Source organism: Grampus griseus (assembly GCF_964374135.1).
Source record: "Grampus griseus genome assembly, chromosome: 7".
Lineage (NCBI taxonomy): Eukaryota > Metazoa > Chordata > Mammalia > Artiodactyla > Delphinidae > Grampus > Grampus griseus.
Window position 1 is genome coordinate 61,058,581 of NC_139001.1, and position 22,568 is coordinate 61,081,148.

General features: G+C 38.2%; 1 protein-coding gene across 1 annotated transcript in view; it reads left to right on the top strand.

Moving 5' to 3' along the window:
* TLK1 (tousled like kinase 1) overlaps positions 1-22,568 on the top strand; it is a 152,672-nt gene that overhangs the window by 69,428 nt on the left and 60,676 nt on the right. The window contains exon 4 of the mRNA XM_082658810.1: positions 21,747-21,822. Coding sequence (XP_082514936.1) covers positions 21,747-21,822 — 76 coding nt within the window. The remainder of the gene's footprint in view (positions 1-21,746; positions 21,823-22,568) is intronic.

Below are 22,568 nucleotides of genomic sequence, written 5' to 3' on the forward strand. Positions count from 1 at the left end.
ATATCTGAAAAATCCCCTCCTCCCCCACCCACTTACTCTCCCCACTAAGAAAATATATGGAATTTTATAAGTAGGTATTTGGATCCATGGTATAGTTCACATTGAGCATGATATTCTTGATGGCATTTTTAAAAATGTTTAGACAGGAGGTTCTTTGGGTAGTAGCATTCATTTGTTGATGCTGCAACTTCACCTTTTGCAATTACAGTCTGTAATATTTCCTCTTCTCAGATTATGGAGTTCTGTCACTTACTTTTCAACATTTGTGTGTGTGTGTGTGTGTGTGTGTGTGTGTGTGTGTGTGTTTTCCCTGTCAATGTTAACTTCTGCCTGATCCATTTTAGTCTTTTTTCTGCTTGGGTTAGTATAGGTATATCACCATGATAATAATACCATAGGTCATTAGCACCCAGTAACTCTTAGGCATTTGGTTTTGGTATTCAGTGGAAGGGGACTATCAAAGGTGGCATCTTTTTAAGCCCTGTGTTATTGAAAGCATCTAGGAATCTCTAGGTAGACAGTTTTGTGGAGTTCTGTGCAGGCACCCTGACACTCCAAAGGAGTGTGGCATAGGGCTCTCACTCATCAGGCTTTCCCTTCCACAGAGACAACTGGCAGGCAGCTGAAAGGACTGTGCAAGTGACGGGACTTTATCTGCAGTAGGTTCCCTTGAGGTAAGCGTTAGTAGCCCCTGTAGCACCAGATTATCACAGTTTAGTTTTTATCAAATTAACACACATTAAGTCCTTAAAAATTGTAGGTTTAGATCTTGTCAAAGTACATTTTTTTCAAAAACCATATCAAGAATGTTTTCACTTTATATTTCCTGGATTTTGGAACATTTCTTGATACTTCCACAGATTTGGGTCTATATAGTAATTTCACATGCCTCCTCTTTTCATAGGCTTTTATGTTATGAAGGGCAATAAAATAATTTTAGATATTTCTCTTTTCTGTTCACCAAATCTAGTGTTTCTGATGGATTTTTTTAATAGAAAAACATAGTAAAAGTTAGACCACATGTAATGGTTATATATTTCTATGTTCTTTATAGGTATCTGTATTCCCAGTATGAGTTGGTAGATGCAATATTTGAATTCTTCCAAAAGGATCAGTTTGTAAGAAAATACCACTTCCCTTAAAAGAATTCTAAGGCTCACTTTTGGCTATGTTCTTAGGTTAAAAACCATTTTTTTTTAAAGACCATAATGGTATTTGCACTAAAATACAATTTGGTTCACCATTGGATGTACTTAGCTTTATTTGTGTAGAAATTTTGACATTTGGGGACACAATAGAAAAATCTTAAAATTTTTTGGCTTTTGCTGCTTTGTGTTCTGTATCTGGAATTTCTGCAAAATAATGGTTAAGTGGCATAATATTTTGGAAATGACTGTGGATTATATGTTTTCCTTAAAATTTGAAGAAGGAAATTTGGGGGGTGGTCTGTCTTTCCATTTAAGAAGTGATTTGTCTGGAAAATGGTTCCCAGGTTTTATTTCTGTACTAGATGCCTTAATGGACTCCCTTGGGGTGAAATTTCATATACATCTCGATACAGATATTCCTATAAGTCATGAATAAAGTTGTTGGCAGTAAACAGCTGCAGGATAGAAGTACTTCTTTTTTTCCCCAGTACACCTAATAGTAAAGTTTATGTAGTATTTCGTTGTCTGCTGATGTCATTTTATTCTTTTGGTAATCCATCCCCTGAACCATCAGATTTTTAAAAGTAACAGTTTTTGTTTTTATGGACAAATAGTGCTGAAAGGTTTATTATTATTATTTTTTAATAGTATTTCTCTACCACTCACGCTTACCCCACCCTGCTCTCCATTCTCTTAGCTTTTCTTCCTGGTATTTATTTCCACATTTTAATATAAATAATATGCATATCTTTTTTGGTTCATCAATTGGACATTATCTGTGACTTCCTCTTAGTATTTATGAAGATGTTAACCTACTAATAACCCCCTGCTTTCTATCCTCTTCTTAATACTGTTTTCAGACACTCAGAACCCTCTTGTTTTCATCTGTCCTTTTACTATTAAAAGTGAAAAGCATCTGATATTCACTGTTGGGTTGATTAAATCTACTTCAACTGAAAATTTTCACTGCAGTTTATATATGAATTAAACTTGCCTTTTATTTCTAAATGTAGAATTGTTAAACAGAAAGGGTTTTTTTTTTTTTTATAATGAAATCGTCTAGTAGATAGGAAGGTGTTGGTCTCGTTTTGCTTTATTTTACATCACTGTAGGTTTATTCAACGGGCTCCAAAATTTTTCAGTAAGCATTTGTTACATATCTATTATCTTCTAGCCTCTGTGCCCAAGCACGGAGTATATAAAGATGAATAGGATACAATTCCTGCTTTCACATGAGATCAGTGTCTAGTAGGACAAACTGTTTCATAAACAGTGTGAGCTATGCTATAATAGATGTAAGCACAAGGTACTATAGGAGCAAAGAGCAAGAAACCCCTAATTCCATCTGCCTGCAGGCGAGAGGTAGGGAAGGAAGAGAAAGAGAGGTCTTCCCTCAAAGAACAGATGATAGGGACTTCCCGGGTGGCGCAGTGGTTAAGAATCCACCTGCCAATGCAGGGGACACGGGTTCGAACCCTGGTCTGGGAAGATCCCACATGCCGCAGAGTAACTAATCCCGTGCACCACAACTACTGAGCCTGCGCGCTAGAGCCCGCATGCCACAACTACTGAAGCCCACACACCCTAGAGCCTGCGTGCTGCAACTAGTGAGCCCACACACCACAACTACTGAAACCCGCACTCCTAGAGCCCATGCTCTACAACAAGGGAAGCCACCGCAATGAGAAGCCCGCACATTGCAACGAAGAGTAGCCCCTGCTTGCCACAACTAGAGAAAGCCTGTGCACGGCAACAAAGACCCAACACAGCCAAAATAAATAAATAAGTTAATTAATTAATAAAAAAAAAACTAGTCTCTTTATCTTAAAAAAAATAGAACAGGTGATAGTTAAGTTGTTAAGAAAGCCTATGGATTCATCCCAGAGGACAAGGGCAAAGTATGAGAAGAAAGCAGGCAGAGGCACTAAGATGTGCTTTTGCTTTTCCATGGAAGCATGGCACATAGTTTTGTTCAAGATGTAAGGCAGTGGTTCTCAATCCTAACTGCCTTTTAGCTCACCTGAGGAGCTTAAAAAAGAAAAAACCAAGCTGCCTGGGTGATTCATCTGGTTTGTAAACTTCTGGTATAGAGAAGATATGTAAGAATGGTGAAAGATAGGCAGGGGTCAGGGTTTGAATGCTCTTGTATTTCATAGTAAGGGATTTGGACTTCTTTCTAGGAGATGAAAGGAGAGGAAACAAAACAAGTAGAGATGAAGAAGGCTCCCTCAGGGGGCAATGTATAGGATAGGATGGGAGGGAGGTGATACCTAAGTTGGAAAGACCATTTAGTTAAGGAGTGCTGCTGCCTTTACAAAACTCCAAGGTTTAACAGGAAGAAAAACTTCAAGTGGGGGTTCTAATTACAGTGTTCTCAAGTTTGCCTTTTGGGCTCTGCCTTCTTTGGATTTTGTAACTATTGATGCTATCACCACTCAGGCCCATGCTTCTCAAACTTTAATACGCAAGTGAATTACCAAGGATTCTTACAGGTCTGGAGTGAGTGTTTGCGTTTCTGACAAGCTCTCAGATTCCACTAGATTTTAAAAGTAGAAGCAGTAGGGCTTCCCTGGTGGCGCAGTGGTTGGGAGTCCACCTGCCAATGCGGGGGACACGGGTTCGTGCCCCGGTCTGGGGGGATCCCGCATGCCGCGGAGCGGCTGGGCCCGTGAGCCATGGCCACTGAGCCTGCGCATCTGGAGCCTGTGCTCCGCAGCAGGAGAGGCCACAGCAGTGAGAGGCCCGCGGACCGCAAGGGGAAAAAAAAAAAAGTAGAAGCAGTAGGGTTTGAAGACTGAATGAGGGTAAAGAAGGAAAGGGAGGAGCCTAGGATTATTTAAAGGTAGCTAGCTTTAGGTGAATGGTAGTGGTTTTGAGTGAGATAGACAACACAGAAAGAAGATGAATAGGTTAGCATAGAAGGTAATGAATTAAATTCTGGACAGCACTGAGTTTGAATACCTATGAAATGACCAAGGCAGAGGAGCTGTCTGGAGCTCAGGAAGGAGGTCAGGCTAAAGATGAAGACTTAGTGGGTTTTGGCATACAAACAGGGCTAAGACATTATTTGCCCTTTTACAGTAATGCTAAGACGTATTTGGCTTTTTTTTTTTTTTTTTTTTCCTGTAGGCGGGCCTCTCACTGTTGTGGCCTCTCCCGTTGCGGAGCACAGGCTCCAGACACGCAGGCTCAGCGGCCATGGCTCACAGGCCCAGCCGCTCCACGGCATGTGGGATCCTCCCAGACTGGGGCACGAACCTGTGTCCCCTGCATCGGCAGGCGGACTCTCAACCACTGCTCCACCAGGGAAGCCCTGGCTTTTTAACTTTCATTTCTCCATGAGTTTACAGTGAAAATTTCCAAAGGCTGTAAGACATGTGATGATATCATTATTCTGATGATTTATGGATTGTGTATTCTGGTGTTCTAAAATTTTTTTAGTTTTAAATCCCAAAATGGTAAGTAACAGTAGTTATATCCCACATAAGAAAGGCTCTTTGGGGAACTCAACAGTTTTTAAGAGTTTATAGACGGGTTTTGAGACCCAGAAGTTTAAAAACTGCTTTTGCAGATGAACTCATCCTGATAGTGTGTGTAATGCTAGGAAATGTGAGCAGGCGAGACGTGTGTGCTAGAGAGAGTAGTAGCAGGTAAGGAGGTGGATAAAAGATGAGAAAGAAGAGGAGGAGAATAATGAGTAGAATTAGATGTTATGGAAGTCATTTAAGATAATGACTAAAAAGTGACTAAGAGTTTGTCACTTAGGCTTACTTTTAGTAGACTAATGGGAGCAAGATGCCAGATATTAGTTGATTAAGGAGCACTTGGAAAGTGAGCATATATTGACTACTCTTGGAAGAATCTTGACTGTGAAGAAAAGGAGGCAGTATCCAGAGTCTAACAGACTTGACCTATTATGTGCTAGGGAAAGGATTATAGCAGACCTGTGATGGGATAAGGACAAGCAAAGTGCTGAAGAGAGAGGAGAAACTAAACTAAACTTTTTTTTTTTTTTTTTTGGCTGCGTTGGGTCTTCGTTGCTGCGCGCGGGTTTTCTCTAGTTGCGGTGAGTGGGGACTACTTTTCTTTTAGGTGCGTGGGCCTCTCATTGCGGTGGCTTCTCTTGTTTTGGAGCACAGACTCTAGGTGCACGGGCTTCAGTAGTTGTGGCTCGCGGGCTCTAGAGCGCAGGCTCAGTAGTTGTGGCACATGGGCTTAGTTGCTCCGCGACATGTGGGATCTTCCCCGACCAGGGATCGAACCCATGTCCCCTGTATTGGCAGGTGGATTCTTAACCACTGTGCCACCAGGGAGGTCCTAAACTAAACTTTTCCTGGAAGTGGTATGAATGGTGAGTTCCAGACTCTGGGAGGACAGGGTTAGTTGTGGACAGGACTGACTGAGAACATCCTTTCCTCTGATAGATGAATTTCCATACCTAATAACCTTTCTCTTTCTTCACAGTGAAAATAGAGCTTATCAACTGAAGGAAGAATCATGAGTAGGTTGGGGGTGTGAGGAGAATGATAAAAAATTTATGGGAGAGACAAGGAAGTAGTTTACAGGGGAGAGGGGTCACTCATTTAAATGTTTTAGAATGCCTGAAGGAGTTAGAGACATGGTCTGTGCACCTTATCTACTGGCTGAAAGTTCAGATTATTTTATGAGGATGAGAGAGGGAGCCCATATTTCCTTTTATCAATGTTTTCCAAGTTTCAGAACCTGCCTGGATCCACCCATTTGCCATTCTCCTTGCAGGACCCTTCCCTCTCTAAACACGAAGATCATCTTCACTTTTCTCTAAATTCTGTACAGTTGCTGTCCCCACTGTACCTTACCCCAAGATGCTGAGATAAATTATCTTGTAGCTCATTTGGAATTTATAATTTATAATATTAATACCATAACCATACCTCCTCTCTACCTTTTCTTTCGGATGTCCTAGAATATATTTTTCTGTTTTATTTCTTACTGTGGTTGGTTATTTGTGAATGAATATAAGACTGAATATAGGGCTTCCCTGGTGGTGCAGTGTTTAAGAATCCGCCTGCCAATGCAGGGGACATGGGTTCAAGCCCCGGTCCAGGAAGATCCCACATGGCACGGAGCAACTAAGCCTGTGCATCACAACTACTGAGCCTGCACTCTAGAGCCCATGAGCCACAACTACTGAAGCCCGCATGCCTAGAGCCTGTGCTCCACAACAAGAGAAGCCACCGCAATGAGAAGCCCGCGCACCGCAATGAAGAATAGCCCCCGTTCACCGCAACTGAAAGCCCGCACACAGCAATGAAAACCCAACAGAGCCAAAAATAAATAAATAAAAAATTTTAAAAAAAGACTGAATATAAATCTCATTGAAGTATATTTTTAAGCCTATTGTTACATGTACGTACAGTATACTACATAATGATGTTTGTAAAGCAGACATGTCAAATTATTGTTTTTGTCTCAATTTAATTTTGAATATTTATCTTTTATACTACTTCTATATAAACCTGAATCAGAGTTGAACAATTTAAAATATATACTATCTTTTTCTAGAACTAAAGTTTATTTCCCACTTCCTTCTGGGTAATTGTCAATTCTTTAACCCTCTATCCACTGGCATTGAATTACTGTTTATTTTTATTTTTTAAATTTATTTATATTTTATTTTTGGCTGCGTTGGCTCTTTGTTGCTGCGCGAGGGCTTTCTCCAGTTGCAGCGAGCGGGGGCCACTCTTCATTGTGGTCCATGGGCTACTCAGTGCGGTGACTTCTCTTGTTGCAGAGCATGGGCTCTAGGATGTGCAGGCTTCAGTAGTTGTGCTGCACGGGCTCAGTAGTTGTGCTGCACGGGCTTAGTTGCTCTGCGGCATGTGGGATCTTCCCAGACTAGGGCTTGAACCCATGTGCCCTGCATTGGCAGGCGGATTCTTAACCACTGCGCCACCAGAGAAGTCCCTACTGTTTATTTTTGATCCAAGTGCCTTTGGGGATTTTTGAGCTATTTAAGATTAAGAATTTTAATTTATAGATATACAGAAGCTGGGACAGTTGTTGCATCTAGACATTTAAACTTAGATGCACTTTCAGAATTGTAATGATTGTAATGAAAGAGGAATATAATATGGATACAGTGCCTTGATTATCTTAATTTACCTGTAACGTTGATTAATGAAGCCCATTTTATGAAAGAAGATCTAATTAACTTTCTCACTTGAATTTAGTTTCTAGAAGTAGTCTTGGTATTTAAATCAGATTTTTCCCCTCCTTATTTGAATTGAACTTATGGAGTTAATTAATGCTTTGTTTTGTTCTTTTTAAAAAATAATTTTTAAAGGCCATATTATGTGTGAGTTCTTATTTTCATATTTTGGAGGAAGTAGAAATTAAGAATACTAGGGAATTAGAACTAAAACTACCTTAGACCTAGCTTGGGGGGGACATTATTTTCATTTTTAGAACAAGTCATATTATTTATATAGTTCTTCAATAGTTTTTTAATTTAAAAAATCTTTTTTGATATTTAAAATTATATATAGACATATATAATTGACTAAATGGGATGGCTCTGATGTTAGTGAATTGGCTGGATTAAGAAATGAGCATTTCCAGTTTTCACCTAGTTTTTATATACATCCCCATCTCTACTTTTTTATATTTCCTTTTTGCCTTCTAAATAGTGTTTAGCTGAAATGTTTCCTCAAGAAACAGTTAGTTACCTTAGATTGATTGGAAGTTATGATTTTATTTGAAAATAGAGATAATACCAGCCTAAAATTTCAGATGGATTTTTTAAAATTCATTTAAGTTTTATATATATATATGTAAAATATATATATGTAAAAAAATATATATTTTTTATATATATGTATATGTGTCTTATAACCTGGACAAATCTTGTCTTTAATGTCTTAGTCTGAGCACCCAATAAGAAAGAAAACTTGCAAAATGAATTTAGTGATGTATAGTTAAGTGTGGCTGAAAGTTAACATTTTTATGCCTATTTCCCCCTAAATGAATTACCTTGTTTTTTACTTTATTCTGTTTAAATCTGTTCAGCTTCTAAAGATTGTTAGATACCTAGTTTAATGCCCTCATCAATTATAAGAAATATTCTTTGTGTCCTGTAACCTACATTATTTTCTGAAATGTTTTAGCCTGATAAATGCCCTTTGTGGTGTTCTGTTTGATTGGTTCCTCTGTCTTCTCCTTTACTTATCTTCATTTTGGCAGTATTTTCTCACTGATTTCTTCTTACTGTATTATTAGGTGAGGTTAGTAAGATTTTGTAACAACAATAAAGACATTTTCTCAGTAAGGAAATAAGTTTGTTTTTTTTCTCTCTCTGTTAAGACTAATAATCAAACTTAGAAATTATAGTTCCTGTGAAATACCTGGAATTACTTTGTAAATTTTCATTTTATTTAAAAAGAGAAAATTATTTAATTCTGCCACTAAATATTAAAGGACACACTCTTTTTTTTTGTTGTTGTTGATGGAACCTGAGCCCCCTGCAGTGAAGGGCGGAGGAAGTCCCTAAAGGTCAAGCTCTTACAGGAAGTATATTCAGCTAGAGTTATGGAGTGTCTAACTCTAAAATGTGTTATATGACAGAGTCCACAGCAAAGGAAGTAGGTCTATCCTGGTTGAATATATACATCCTTAGTCTCCTGGAAGGAAAAATACTGTAAATCAAATGGCCTGATACTGGCTGACTCTGTGCCCCTGTTTCCATAAAGGTGGAGGACTATGTGTGTCAGAATCACCTTTTCAAAATCAAAGCACTTAGGCTCCCTTCTTGGAAACTCTGATAATACTCTGTCTAGATAATTTTTGATTTCTCATAGATCAATAAATCTTGATGCTGTAGGCCATTTAATAAGAAAGCAAACAAACAGCTGTTAAATGTTTCCCTTTTTAAAAGTACATTTAGTGTGGGTGGGTGGTTTTTAGAGCAAGAAAGTTCTAAGCTGACTGTTGTAAACAAGATTCGAAGAGGAACATGCCATGTCATTTTAAGAATGAAGTGGACCCTGGTATAGCACTTAATCGTAGTAGATGCTCAGTAAATATTTGTTGAATAAATAAATTTAATAATGTACTTTAGTTGTAGTATAATATAAGGCAGTTTTTGTGTCAGCTACATGTGATTCTTATGTATTCATCAAAGCAAGCTTTCTCAACCTTAACATTATTGACGTCTGGGGCCAGATAATTCTCGGGGTGGGGAGGGAGTTGTCATGTGTAATGTAGGATGCTTAGCGGCATCTCTACATGATGCATTAGATATCTGTAGCCCATCCCCCCACCCCTAAGTTGTGGCAACCAAAAATGTCTCCAGATATTGCCGTATATCCTCGGGGGGTAGAGGCAGATCTCCTCTAGTTGGGAACCACCCCATTAATGAAGGAGGGAAAATAAAGTTGTAGCATGTTATCTGTGGAGCTAGATTACAGCTCTATAAGTTTCACATCTCTGGGTATGAAAACAGAAGCCCAGAGAAGTTAATTTGCCCACAGATAGTAAGTTAATAGTCAAAGTTCTAATTTTAAAGTGTCTGTCTTATTTCAAAGTGATGTTTTCAACTATTGTTCTATACTCTTTCTGTATAACTAATGTAGTATCTAACTTATTAGTTAGATAAATGACCCTAGTTAGTCTTTTGAAAAAAGTGGTATTCTTTTTTGGAAATATTTAGATTTAAGATGATTTATAGTTTGCCAATCCAAGATACGCCTGGACTGGCAGCACTTCACAGATCTTTTTTCTGATAAATATGCTTTTAGACAAGTACATTCAGCACAAGTTGACATTACTGAACAATTTGGTTTCAATATCTTATACAGGTGTACCTTAGAGATATTGCAGGTTTAATTCCATGCCACCATAATAAAGCGAATATTGAAATAAAGCAAGTCACATGAATTTTTTGGTTTCACGGTGCATATAAACATTATGTTTACACTATACTGTAGTCTAAGTGTGCAGTAGCATTATATCTGAAGAAACAATGTACCTACTTTAATTTAAAAATATTATATTGCTGAAAAAAATGCTAACCATCTTCTGAGCTTCAGCAAGTTGTTATCTTTTTGCTGGTGGAGGGTCTTGCTTCAGTGTTGATGGCTGCTGACTGATCAGGGTGGTGGTTGCTGAAGGTTCGGGAGGCTGTGGCCGTTTTAAAAATAAAACAACAGTGATGTCTGCACACTGACTCTTCCTTTCACCAACAACTTCTCTGTAGCAGCAACGCTGTTTGGTAGCATTTCCCCATGGTAGAACTTCCTTCAAAAGTGGAGTCAGTCCTCTCAGTCCCTGCTGCTGTTTTATAAACTAAGTTTATGTAATATTCTAAATCCTTTGTTGTCATTTCAACAATCTTCACAGCATCTTCACCAGGAGTAGATTCCATCTCAAGAAACCACTTTCTTTGCTCATCCATAAGAAGCAACTCATCCATTAAAGTTTTATCATGAGATTGCCCCAATTCAGTCACATCTTCAGGCTCCACTTCCAATTTTAGTTTTCTTGCTATTTCCACCACACCTGCAGTTACTTCTCCACTAAAGTCTTGAACCCCTCAAAGTTGTCCATGAGGGTTGGAATTGACTTCTTCCGCATTCCTGTTAATATTGATATTTTGACCTCTTCCCATGGATCACAGATGTTCTTAATGGCATCTAAAATGGTGAATCCTTGCCAGGTTTTCACTTTACTTTGCCCAGATCTATCAAAGGAATTATATCAAAGGAATTACTATGGCAGCTATAGCCTTATGAAATATATTTCTTAAATAATAAAACTTTTAAGTCAGAGTTACTCCTTGACCTATGGGCTGTAGAATGGATGTTGTGTTAGCAGGCATGAAAACAACATTAATCTTGTACATCTCCATCAGAGCTCTTGGGTGACCAGGTGCATTGTCAATGACCAGTAATATTTTGAAAGGAATCTCTTTTCTGAGCAGTGGACTCAACAGTAGCCTTAAAATATTCAATAAACTATGTTGTAAACAAATGTGCTGTCATCCAGGTTTTGTTGTCCATTTATAGAGCACAGGCAGAGTAGATTTAAGATAATTCTTAAGGGCCCTAGGATTTTCAGAATGGTAGATGAACATTGGCTTCAACTTCAATTCACCAACTGTTTAAGCCGCTAAGAAGTGAGTCGACCTATCCTTTGAAGCATTGAAGCCAGGCATTGACTTCTCTAGCTATGAAAGTCCTAGGTGCCATCTTCTTCCAAGAGAAGGTTGTTTTATCTACATTGAAAACCTGTTGTTTAGTGTAGCCACCTTCAATAATTATCTCAGCTAGATCTCCTGGATAACTCATTGCAGCTTCTACATCAGCACTTGCTGCTTCACCTTGTATGTTCATGTTAAGGAGATGGCTTCTTTCCTTAAACCTCATGAACCAACCTCTGCTTCTTCACACTTTTCTTCTGTGCTTCCTCACCTCTCTCAGCATTCATAGAATTGCTCTGGATTAGTCTTTGGTTTAAGGGGATGTTGTGGCTGGTTTTATCTTCTATCCAGACCACTCAGACTTTCTCCACATCCCCAATAATGGTGTTACGCTTTTTTATAATTTGTGTGTTCACTATAGTAGTACTTTTAATTTCCTTCAAGAACTTTTCCTTTGTATTCACAACTTTGGCTCAGGAGGCCTAGCTTTCGGCCTGTCTCAACTTTCAGCATGCCTTCCTCACTAGGCTTAATCATTTCTAGCTTTTTTTTTTTTTTTTCGTGGTACGTGGGCCTCCCATCGCCGTGGCCTCTCCCGCCGCAGAGCACAGGCTCCGGACGCGCAGGCCCAGCAGCCATGGCTCACAGGCTCAGCTGCTCCACAGCATGTGGCATCCTCCCAGACCGGGGCACGAACCCGCGTCCCCTGCATCGGCAGGCGGACTCCCAACCACCGCACCACCAGGGAAGCCCCATTTCTAGCTTTTGATTAAAAGTGAGAGATGTGCAACTCTTCCTTTCACTTGAACACTTAGAGGCCATTGTAGAGTTTTAGTTGGCCTAATTTCAATATTGTGGTATCTCAGGGAATAGGGAGGCCCAAGGAGAGGGTGAGAATGGCTGGTCATTGGAGCATTCAGAACACACACAACGTTTATTGATTAAGATCACTGTCATATGGTCACAGTTTGTGGCGCTGCAACACAATTAAAATAGTAACATCAAAGATCATGGATCACAGATCACTATGATAAATATAATAACGAAGAAGTTTGAAATATTGCAAGAATCACTAAAATGTGATACAGAGAGAGGAAGTAAGCAAATGCTACTGGAAAAATGGTGCCAAAAGACTTGCTAGATCAAGGTTGCCACAGACCTTCAATTTGTAAAAGAATGCAGTATCTGTGAAACGCAGTAAAGCAAAGCTCAATAAAATGAAGTATGCTTGTACTATAGTAGAGTTTTAAAAATATTAGGTGTATTTTTATATCAGCAGAACATAGTGAGTATTTTACTAATTTTCTTTAAGATTAATTCTCATTTTCTAAAATAACTGAGTAATCATGACAATGCACTGGACTTCTCCTATCCTAATGAATTTTCTGTTATATGTCACAATTCTGGTCTGCAGTTCTTAATGGAAGGTTATATATAGAATAACTTACTAATTTTAGGGATTCTCTAAAGTGGAATGTGCAGGAAATACATGCTATATTATTATATATTAGATTGGCTATATTGCTAATCCTGATGATATATCAGCATTACTTTTGGAGCTTTTAAAAAATACGGATTCCTTTGGTCTCCCTCCAGAGATGTTTCCATTTGGAATGGGGATGCCAGCATGAACTTTAAATAACAGCTTTGTGATTATGAAGTATAGTCAACATTGAGAATCAGTGCTAATAGATAAATGATAGACCAATTTCCTTTAAATAATAAAATCAACCCTTTTTTTCTGGTTATAATGCAGTATTGCTATAGAGAAAACTGTAACAATGAAATCCCACTTTTTAAAAAAAAAAACACATCAGGTAAACATCTTAAAGGATTTTGGGGCATTCTCATACAGTTTTTTTTTAAAATAATATTTATTGATTAACAAATATTTATTCAGTATATATGGTATACTACTATAAAATGAATGGGTTTTTTAAAAATTTATTTATTTAACTTATTTTATTTTTGGCTGCGTTGGGTCTTTGTTGCTGTGCGCGGGCTTTTCTCTAGTTGTGGTGAGCAGGGGCTACTCTTCCTTGTGCTGTGCGGGCTTCTCACTGCGGTGGCTTCTCTTGTTGCGGAACATGGGCTGTAGGTGCACGGGCTTCAGTAGTTGCAGCACGCGGGCTCTAGAGCGCAAGCTCAGTAGTTGTGGTGCACGGGCTTAGTTGCTCCGTGGCATGTGGGATCTTCCCGGACCAGGGCTCCAACCCAGGTCCCCTGTAGTGGCAGGCGGATTCTTAACCACTGCGCCACCAAGGAAGCCCCTCGTACAGTTTTAGTGTGAGTAAAGATTTAATATCACCTTTGATAGTACAATTTGGAAATATCTTTAAATTTTTAAATGTGCATATTCTCCAGCACAGCATTTACACTTAAAAGTGTCTATTCCGGGCTTCCCTGGTGGCGCAGTCGTTGGGAGTCCGCCTGCCGATGCAGGGTACGCAGGTTCGGGCCCCGGTCCGGGAGGATCCCATGTGCCGCGGAGCAGCTGGGCCCGTGAGCCATGACCGCTGAGCCTGCGTGTCCGGAGCCTGTGCTCCGCAACGGGAGAAGCCACATCAGTGAGAGGCCCGCGTACCACAAAAAAAAAAAAGTGCCTATTCCAAAGACATAATTGTATAAGGACCTAGGGATTCATGTTCAGCCAGTGTCTATAGGGATACTATACAGGATATGTTACTTCATCATGAGTGTCACAATGGGAGAAAAGCTGTGAAGTCACGTTCTCAATTTTACTATTACAGGTACTCTTCAAAATGCCAACATTTCCAGACTAAGTTGTCTTGAAAATTTGCTTCCCCCCATCCTCCACAGCATTTGCTCTTTATGGCTGTTTTATTCTGATTGTATGATTTGAAAACTGCTTGTCAGATCATATGAACAGAGGAGGAAGTCCAGCTTTATTCTAATTTTATGGTTTATACTATTTAACAGATAAAGCCTTAAGTCAAAGCGAAAGCCAGAGAAGGGAAAATGCAAAGAAATAGTTATGCTATGTAAATGATAAGAAAATGGCAAACAAAACTGCGCTTTATCAATATCGAAGATTTAGTATGCTCCTTTTAAGCATATGTGAGTGTAAATTAAAATGGGTCCAGGTAATAGGAACCTAAGAAGTACAGCTGTGAGGATGGCAAGTAAGGTAGTTTTTAAAAATTGAAAATAAGATTAAGTATTATATTTCTTTTAGTTACTGATGTGGTTATGGATGCTGTATGTTTGTGGAGGGAGTAAAAATCCTTCAGGCTTTTAAAAATGCTGTGAGCTGGCACACTTTTAGTTACCGGTAAGGCAGCATGCATTTTAGTGGAGGGTTATCTGATTTTATCTCTTTGGCTCTCTACCATCTTTGATATTATGTATTATTAAATGATAAGGCAATACAGGAGAAAATAGGCTACACTCAAAATTGCGGATATGTTGATTGGGTTTACTTTGAGCAGCAAAGAAATGCTCTTATTTGGTGATAGGGTCGCAAAATGTTGCGTACATGAACTTTTTATGCTTTTTATATTGAAATCAGCAAAATAATAGATCTTTTAGGTGTCAGAGATTCAAGCAAACATTTACAGATAATAGTTGGTATTAAAGTTTGACTCTTGGGCAGAGAAAGACTGAATTTCAGGTCATGCCAGCTCAAAATCATCCTGGAATTAGGATGTACAGATTTTATGATACGTTTTATCTAAATGTAAATTGGATACAAAGCAGCAAGGAAGTTTTCACTACAGAATTTCAGTTTTCTTATAGTGCATTATTGTAACCTAATGTTTATGGCAAAATGTTGGAAGAAATAGTATCTTGTGTCTTTGATATTCTTGACTAGAACATCTATTTTATGTTGATTATTTTTATAAGGCTCCAGATTTCCCTTTTTAGTTCAGTAAATAACAAAGATTTCTCCCACATTTTAAGTTTTGCCTAGAAATGTGAATAAAACATGGTTATTACCAGCTGTGGGCAAAAAGGTTTATGTGCCTTTTGTTCAAAGTATAGTGACCTTGAATTTGAGACCTGAGTAACTATATGAATCATTGAAATAGCCAATGAGTAGTGTTTTTCAAACCAGTCTTTAGCTAAATGAGTCAATCAGAAAAAAATTCATTCTGACAAGTTTGCATATTGAATATTTTGTAACAGGTATTATTTAATATTAGAGTAACTTTTCTTTCTACTTTAAAGTATTTTCTCCTTTAACGGAAAGAAATTAAATATATCGGTGTCTCTTTTAAGTAGTAATTTTGTTACAGGTGATGCTATCTCACTTTTCTTTTTGTTCTGTTCAGTTGGGGCTGATGGACTCTACCTAAGGTAGAGGTGAAGAATAAATTTTAATATCCACTCCTCTTTTGTTGATGTCAAAATATCTTTTCACATACTGTTATAATTTTCTATAATGCATTTATGCCAGTAATTTAAAATACCTCTAGTTGGAGGCTTGTAGAGGTGGTTATCTGTTTTCATGGAACAATCCATATTGCTTTCTCCCTCATTCTGTGACAGCATTAAGGTTCTTATTTCCTTATATTTGGTCTTATTTGCATTGATGAAAGGCAGATTTATTTTTATTGCAAGATAAACCAACAGGCCACATGATTAGATATGAAAACCTTGTTTAATAATCACTGACTTAAATTCCAAATGAAATTGGAACATTAGGTATATCACTATCACCTCTTGAGTCCTTTAGATTTGTCTTTGTTTTTTGAACTTCCTTCCAACTCTGTAAAATGCTATATAAATTCACACTAATATCTTGGAACATTTAAATATCAGAGTAATCATTCAGGTTTTGGTATGATTACAAACTAGCATTTATAAAGCTGACTTGATTTAAAGAATACCAATTTCTGCTTCCATCATTTTCTCCTAATCACTGTTCCCCTGTATGTCGGAATTCTTTAACTTTTTATAATACTGTAGTCTTTCCATCTTTACTTCAAAGCCAAGTCATATTATTTTGCCTTCCATAATAATCCTTTCCTATTGTGGTCAGTTATAGTACAATAATTGAGAAAATATAGAGGAAAGAGTGACAGCATTAGTGAGAGCAGTAACAAGCTTGAAAATGTTGTATATAAAATGCTCAATATGTCCAAGTTTTACACTTTACAGAAATACAGTAGTGGCCTGGTTGATGTCCCTTAGATTTTCTAGGAAATCGATTGGTCAGGATCAGTGGTTTTTCAAACATTTTTGAAGCCATCAAGCTCTTTCTTTGAAGAAATCTGATATAGAACCTCAATATTAAAATAAGACATGCTGTGTTCCCAGGGGTAGGGTAGAGGTGGGATAGGATGTGTCTCTGGTGGCTAGAGCCTTAGCTCAGCCACCTGCTCCTTCCTTCCCTTTAGTAACTTTGGAGACACAACCTTCTCTCCCCTAAGGTGTCTCTGGAGTACAATTTGAAAGTCACAGATAGTATTCTGAACTTTTTCTTCTCAGTGATGAGCCATTTTAGAGGTTAAATATTTGATGAGTTTCTGCCTACCCTAAATCCTCAAGCTTTTAAATCGCCAAATAAGTCCATACACAAAGGATGTCTTAGGAGAATTGGCAGCATTAGGCTTCATTGAGAGTTTTTGTTTTGTTTAATATAGGTGTTGCTCAGATTATTTAAATTCAAAACCAAAAAAACTGTTTAAAGTACATTTGTCTTAGGGTTAGTGATGTAATACTTAGGGCCTAGACTATAAGTTCTGTGGCTTATGGTTGAGATCAGAGTTGAAATATTGCTTATTTTGCAAACCCTACAAGTTATTTGTAAACTGTTAGGGCAGAAGCTGCTAATTATTTAACAAGTGACACGTGATTGAAGTTTTGAAACATGAAAGTGCGCGGATTATTTGGAGTAATAGAAGGATAGCCATTCAGATAAGAATAGCTTACTGATATAGACTATACACTGTTCTAGATGCTATACTACTTATGTTTCTGGTATGTTTCTCATTTAATCCCCACAATCCTTTTAGGCCATATTATCACCTTTAAAATTGATGAGAAAATTGAGTCTTGGGTTAAGTAACATACTGAAAATTATAGTAAATAGTGGACCCAGAGTTGGATTCTTAGTCTGTGTCTTTTCAGAGACTCATGGTACTTTCTTCCGAGGAAATTATGGTCCATTGAGGCTGACAGAACAGCCCTAAAATAATCTATGAGATGAGAATGAAGTCAAAGGTCAGCACGAGGTAGTCATACTAGGTAGGATGTGGGTGAAAAAAGATTAAAATTCATGGGAAGGCAAAATGGTGTGTTTATAATGCCTACATTTACTTTATAGGCAAATCAGGTATATCTAGGTTTCCCTTTCTCATCTTTTGCTTTGTTCAGCTTTTCAGTTTTTTATTGGCTATTTCCAACTTCTTACTTGTATTAGTGTTAGATTACAGTCGTTTTTTGTTTGTTTGTTTGTTTTTGCGGCACGCGGGCCTCTCACTGTTGTGGCCTCTCCCGTTGCGGAGCAACAGGCTCCGGATGCGCAGGCTCAGCGGCCATGGCTCACAGGCGCAGCCACTCCGGGGCATGTGGGGTCTTCCCCAACAGGGGCACGAACCCGTGTCCCCTGCATCGGCAGGTGGACTGTCAACCACTGCGATACCAGGGAAGCCCAGATTACAGTCTTTTTTTGGGGGGGGGACGGGGGCTACTCGGGCCTCTCACTGTTGTGGCCTCTCCCGTTGCGGAGCACAGGCTCCGGACGCGCAGGTCCAGTGGCCGTGGCTCACGGGCCTAGCTGCTCCGCGGCATGTGGGATCTTCCCAGACCAGGGCACGAACCCGTGTCCCCTGCATCGGCAGGCGGACTCTCAACCACTGCGCCACCAGGGAAGCCCAGATTACAGTCTTAAAATTAATTTTAGTCCTGTCATCCTTTTTTTCCTTCATCTTCCTTTTTCTCTTCATCTTCTTTCCTCAAATTCTTCTCTGGTTTAAAAGAGGGAAGCCTGTTGCCATTTTTTCTTCACTGTAATCATTATGCATTTGGGGGGTTTGTTAGTTTGTTCTAAACAAAATGACATTTCCCCCAAAAGACTGTCTCACGTCCCCATTCCAGAAAATTTTAAATTTAGGGAAATTTTGCCTTGGAGAAAAAGTTTTTACTCAGTTACCTTATATGTCTTAAAAAAATGAAAATAAAAAAGACCTTAAATATCTTGAAGTCTATATCCAGTAAAGTATTTAATGAACATTATCCCAAATAAGTTTGAGAATTGCCACATGTACTGTATCTTTGCATCCCATTCCCCTTTTGGAGATAGCCAGTGAGTGCTCGTATTTTAATGGTTCTTAGAAGCTTTGTAAATAAATAGTTGAACCACCCTACTATACCTTCCATTTTAAAATGTAGCCTCTCAGTCTACCGCTGATCCAGTGTTCCTTGGAATATACTTTAGAAAATGGTATGGAACCATTTACAACATTATATGTTCTTTAGTTTTCTAGATAGAAAATGTTGTTTCCAATATAGCTTTCAGAATTTTATTATTGTGTTTAGTTTTTTGTTTTGCTTGTTCAAAGAAGCTAGTCAGGATTTAAGATGGAAATCCAAAAGGATTGTGCCATGCTTAAAAATTATTATACCATTAAAACTGTTCTGAAAAACCATATTTCCTTGACCTTAAATTATATTTTTTACATAGATTAATTTGGGAAGGATATGAATAAATTATTATTTGGGAGTTCTCCTTTGTTTTATTTTTTTTTTAATTAAAAAAATGTTATTTATTTTTGGTTGCGTTGGGTCTTTGTTGCTGCTCATGGGCTTTCTCTAGTTGCAGCGAGTGGGAGCTACTCCTCATTGCGGTGCCCGGGCTTCTCATTTCGGTGGTCTTCTCTTGTTGTGGAGCACAGGCTCTAGGTGCGCGGGCTCGGTAGTTGGCGGCATGCGGGCTCTAGGGCACGCGGGCTTCAGTAGTTGTGGCTTGCGAGCTCTAGAGCGCAGGCTCAGTAGTTGCTCCGTGGCATGTGGGATCTTCCCGGAGCAGGGACCGAACCCGTGTCCCCTGCATTGGCAGGCGGATTCTTAACCAGTGCGCCACCAGGAAAGTCCCCTCCTTTGTTTTAAGATAGATTATAGGGTTCTTTATAAAACTGTTAACTTAGAATTTTTAATTTGGTGATACTTTTATTCCAAGAAGAATAACAGATTGGTTACCACTGAAGTCTGAGTTTGGTAATTTTGAGTATGAAACTAAACTACTGAACTATTTACCTTAAATTGCGGTATGTCATTCTGTCTCCTGAGTAGATTGCTGGTTAGAGTGGATTTCTTTAAGATCTCTGGTTTACGATGTGAAAACATATAGGCAGTTTATTGGACATAATGAATTTTATTTATGAACTTAATGAAAATTTGAAGTATTTTTGTATGGTTGATTCATTCAGTTACTTCTTGATGTAGGATATATAATCATAACACATAGAAGGGAAAAAAGCATTTAGGCCTTGGAAATACACAGAATTGAATTTGATTTGAATCCTAGTTACCTTGAGTAAGTTATTTAATATTTGTTATTTATCATGCTAGGTATGGAGGTGGGAGGAGGAGGTGGGGAGAAAATATAACTTCTGTCTTTAAAGAATTCAGAGATTAGTATCATTCACTTAAAACTCTCTGAATCTGTTGTCTTGTTGGCAGAATGTCAGTGAGAGAACTTAAAATTCCCCAGATAATACTTTGGGGAACCATAGATGCTCAGTGTGAGTTAGGTTGTTTATTGTCATTCATACTATTTAATCACAGAACTACTTACAAGAGACATCAAAATACGGATTAAGTCCCTTCCTTGTTGGAGGACTACGTTGCCTTTAGAGATTTATTTTAAGTTGCCTTGATGTTTCATTCATTCAGATATCCTTTGTTCTGGCACCAGACAAACTTGCCAAGCTTCTAGAATTTGAGGGCCCTGTGCCATTGCCTTGTGCACATTTGGTTTTAATTTTTCACTAAGCACAACATTCTGTCAGACTGCACAAAAATTACTTGTTGTTTTAGCCTGATGGAAATACTTCCTATCAGTTAAAAGAGCAAACCTGTAATTTAAGAACAAGCCATCACGTAGGACAGGGCTCTGCAAACTTTTTTTGTAAAGGGCCAGGTATTTAGGCTTTATGGGCCATGCAGTTTCTGTTACAGCTACTCAACTCTGCTGCTGTAGTGTGAAAGGAACTACAGACAGTACATAAATGAATGAGTGTGACTGTGTTCCAATAGAACCAAATTTATGGACACTGAAATTTGAATTTCTTAAGTTTTCATATCATGAAATATTCTTGTTCGGTTTTTATATTTTTCAAACATTTAAAAATGTAAAATTTATGCTTAGATTATGGGCCCTGCAAAAACAGGTGGCCAGCCAGATTTGGCCATCTGGCTATAGTTTGCAGACACCTGATTTAGGATATAATCTATGAATTTGCTTTGATTGTTGTTGGATAATAATTTTTAGGCATTTAGGTGAATGGTTCTTTTTAGTAGGGATTGTATATATTAAGGTTTGTGTTCTGCTCTTTTTTTTCTAGCCCAAGTTTATTTTACTTCTATAGAATATACATGAATAGTAGAAAACTAATGGAAAAACATATGGTGTTTTGTTGTTATTTTGTGGGTTTTTTTTTTTTTTTTTTTTTTTTTTTTTTTTTGCCCTATCCAGTTAAGAATTTGAAGGGCATCTTTTTTTTTTTTTTTTTTTTTTTTGCGGTACGCGGGCCTCTCACTGCTGTGGCCTCTCCCGTTGCAGAGCACAGGCTCCGGACACGCAGGCTCAGCGGCCATGGCTCACGGGCCTAGCCGCTCCGCGGCATGTGGGATCTTCCCAGACCAGGGCACGAACCCGTGTCCCCTGTATCGGCAGGCGGACTCTCAACCACTGCGCCACCAGAGAAGCCCCTGAAGGGCATCTTTTAAAGGCTGATTACTCTCAAATTTCTCATCCACCTGAAGTCATATTCTGTAAATGTAAATTTCAGGTACTGTGTACCAGGTCTCCTACACTTCAAATTTTAAAAATTTACACAATAGGGGGCTTCCCTGGTGGCGCAGTGGTTGAGAGTCCGCCTGCCGATGCAGGGGACATGGGTTCGTGCCCCGGTCCGGGAAGATCCCACATGCCGCGGAGCGGCTGGGCCCATGAGCCATGGCCGCTGAGCCTGCGCGTCCGGAGCCTGTACTCTGCAATGGGAGACGCCACAACAGTGAGAGGCCCACGTACCACAAAAAAAAAAAAAAAAAATTCACACAATAGGAAATTTTATCTTTTAAATAAATTGTATGTAATAACTACATGTTTACATTGCATGAACGCTGTTGAGCAAAATTTTTTTTTTACCTCGAAAATAAAAATGACATTTATAGTGATTGTAAAATTTTGCCTGTTAAAACTATAATTTAAAGTTCTGTTAACTTGCTTTCTGTAGACACCAGAGAAGAAACAATCGGAATCATCCAGAGGAAGAAAGAGAAAAGCAGAAAATCAGAATGAAAGTAGTCAGGGTAAGTGAAGCAAAATCTTCCTTAAGAGCCGAAGAGGCATTTACGATTAATTATTCTGGTTTTTAATCAATTAATAATTTTTTAAAAAAGTAGTGTGTTTTTGTGATTTCTATAGATACCATGTAATTTCTGCATTAATAGTTTAGGAATGTACTTTGCATAAGAAATAATAATTATATGAAATTGGAATCTTTTTGTACCACAGGTAGTTTATGGTTACTGTTTTCAGACTTTTGACATTTCCCTTATTTTTTTAATTTGAGAATTAGAAAGAAAAGTGTCATGTCCAAACCTGACAAGCATTGCCTTTATCACCTTTCTGTTTTCTCTCTTTATATGAATTATGGTATTGAAATGGCTTCTCGTTTTTGAATAAGAACTTTATATCTTACTTTTAGACAAGTACCCAAACTTACTCATCCCTTTTATTAAAAAAAAAAAAGACTATATAAAAATGATTGAAGTACTTCATTAAAGCACCATCTTTTTCTTTCCATACCTGTTCTTCATCCTTTCTTTCATACTTACATTTTGTATTATGAACTATAAGAAAATTACTTTCATTAGACAACACAACTTCTTATAATGGACAAAATAGTATTGTCACTTAATTTGGCTTCTCAAAATTAAATACAATAAATTGGGCTCTTAAATCATATGTAATGATGATTTTATACATATATTACTTGTTTTGGAGCCACAAAATCTAGAGCCATGAACCCATGGCTTACTAGTGTTTACATGTG